General features: G+C 41.9%; 1 protein-coding gene across 1 annotated transcript in view; it reads left to right on the forward strand.

Annotated features, from left to right (window-relative positions):
• The window catches only part of LOC107714228 (huntingtin-like), a 48,239-nt gene continuing 45,821 nt past the window's right edge, over positions 1 to 2,418 (forward strand). The window contains exon 1 of the mRNA XM_016520029.1: positions 1 to 374. Within this exon, the coding sequence (XP_016375515.1) occupies positions 277 to 374 (98 nt within the window). The 5' untranslated portion in view covers positions 1 to 276. The remainder of the gene's footprint in view (positions 375 to 2,418) is intronic.

A 2,418-nucleotide genomic window follows, 5' to 3' on the forward strand; every position in this document is an offset into this window, starting at 1 on the left:
CCCGTTGCTCCCCTAACCCTGCTTTAAGATGGCTTTCAGAACTGGACATGTTTTCAGATACCTTCTGAATATTTTGTTGGAATACCGGTCATAATCGGATGGTGTGTGGAAATTAGATCGGATTTAAGGGGGTTGTGGTGTCCGTTCTCGACGACACACATTCAGTTTCCCTTCGGCAGTCTGCACGGCGCTCGACACCACTGGCTGTAGTGTCGAGGTTGTAAATATTATCAGCTCTCCAGTCAGACTCCATCTAGACCAGTGCTTCTGATAAAAATGGCCACCATGGAGAAGCTGATGAAGGCGTTTGAGTCGCTCAAATCATTCCAGCAGCAGCAAGGCCCGCTGTCGGCCGAGGAGCTCGTCCAGAAACAGTGAGTGCTGAACTGATGCAGCCTCATCATCATCATCATCATCAGGGTGCTGGCATCACCTGACACAGTCGCTATAGTAATGTTATCATGACATACAGGAGGGCTGTGTGTTTTCTCGTATAAAGCTGGTTATTGTTGTTGTCTTGGGCTTAAAATCACATGACGCTCAACGCGTTAGAAGTGTCACACAGCCTCGTTTGATTCTGCGTCAGTGGCGAGATAAAACAGCGCGCACTCCTCTAGAAAACCTAGGAAAAAGCTGTTGCCTTTAAAGAAAGCCAGAAATAGCTACATAATTCTTGATTAATGAACCAACAAACATATTGGAAAATGTTTATGTGTAAATGCAGTGTTTTCTATGAATCTGTTCATCTCCTGATGTTTACATCCTCTTACAAAACGTGTTTTTCCTCGCCTGTTACTCAGCGTGACTCATACCATCAGATACAAAAAAAAAAATAAATGTGTCAGATATTTATTATCAGTGTTGGGAGTAACGCATTACAAAAGTAATAATATTACAGTACATTGACAAATTGGCTCAAGCCAGTTTTCAGCACCGTGTATTAAACTGTCATTACAGTCACACTAAAAATCTAGCAAATTTTGGTCTTTCACAGCCATTTAGGTTCTGGCGTACCTTTCTTATGAGTTGAATATAACGTTATTTTAATTCTTGTGAAGTGTTGAGTCTGGGTACAGTCAGTTTTGAAGTGCTGAGTGATAATGTGATATAATTCTGATAAAAGAGAAAATAAACATTTTAGTGATCATCACTTAGCCTATTAATTTCAATGTGGAAATTATTTTTTAATGTAACTTTAATTGGAAGAGCTTTTATCTCTATTTGATATAAACCGTATAACATAAATACACTGTAAATAAGTTACTGTAAATTAATACCTTACAAAGACATTGGATGGGAATTGTATGTAAATAAATGAAGGGATTTCCTCATTTAAAGGGGTCATATGATGTGATTTAAATTTGTCCTTTCTCTTTGAATTGTTACAAGCTCTTGGTGCATAAAGAAGATCTGTAAAGTTGCAAAGACTAAAGTCTCAAATCCAAAGAGATATTCTTTATAAACGTTAAGAGTCAGCCACGCCTACCTAAAACGGCTCGTTCTAACACGCCCCCACATGTCTACATCACTATGTTGAAATATTAGCATAACGCCACCCAAATGTTCACGCAAAGAAAGAAGGTGTAACTTTTATTCTCGCTGTAGTATTGTTGTTGCTTCCACCGCCATGTTGTGAAGGCGCTGTGTGTTTTGTTGTGAAATCGAAACTACTTTGTTTGGCCTTCCAAAAGAGGACGATATCCGCTTCGTCATTCCTAGAGCTGATCCGTGCTGGTCGCTGAGGGAATACATCAACTTAGTGCTGTGGATCGCCGGATCGGCTTTCACCGTGGACGAAGCGGAGTCCAGCCCGGGGTCATCACATGTGGTTGCCGCAAGCCCGCCGGACGCTCCTTTGTCGAATCCGCCGGCCGCGCCGTTCTCACGCCCGCCTACCTCCGCTCACTCAAGCCCGCCATGTGTTTCGTTGTGAAAGCGAAACTACTTTGTTTGGCCTTCCAAAAGAGGACACAACTAGAAATCAGTGGTTAAGTTGTATTTACAACACTGTTCCAGAACACTTCAACCCAAATAATCAGATGTGTGCAGCACATTTTATGGAGGACTGTTTCCTGATCCTGGTAGAATAGACTACAATGCCGGCTGTTCTGACTCACAGACTGTAAGTACGTTTTTTATATTTAAAGAATTTGCCACTGACGATTCAAACGCGAGTTTTGAGCAGTGTAGAGCAGCGCTTGTTGTTTGTCATTTCTCCGATCACAAATGCAGACATGGTTTTATGTTTACGAGGCGCGATGCAACGCGTAAAAAGACAGTATAAGTCATTATAATCAGTAATTATGTCCCCACTGGATGCAACAAATGCCTCGTTTGTAAAGGGTTTTATTGGTGTTGTCTCGTCGCGCCGGGACACGGCATCACAATATGGTAAGGGGAGTAACATTTCCGTCACAC

The sequence above is a fragment of the Sinocyclocheilus rhinocerous genome, unplaced genomic scaffold (genome assembly GCF_001515625.1).
Source record: "Sinocyclocheilus rhinocerous isolate Xijiao unplaced genomic scaffold, SAMN03320098_v1.1 scaffold3862, whole genome shotgun sequence".
Taxonomy (NCBI): domain Eukaryota; kingdom Metazoa; phylum Chordata; class Actinopteri; order Cypriniformes; family Cyprinidae; genus Sinocyclocheilus; species Sinocyclocheilus rhinocerous.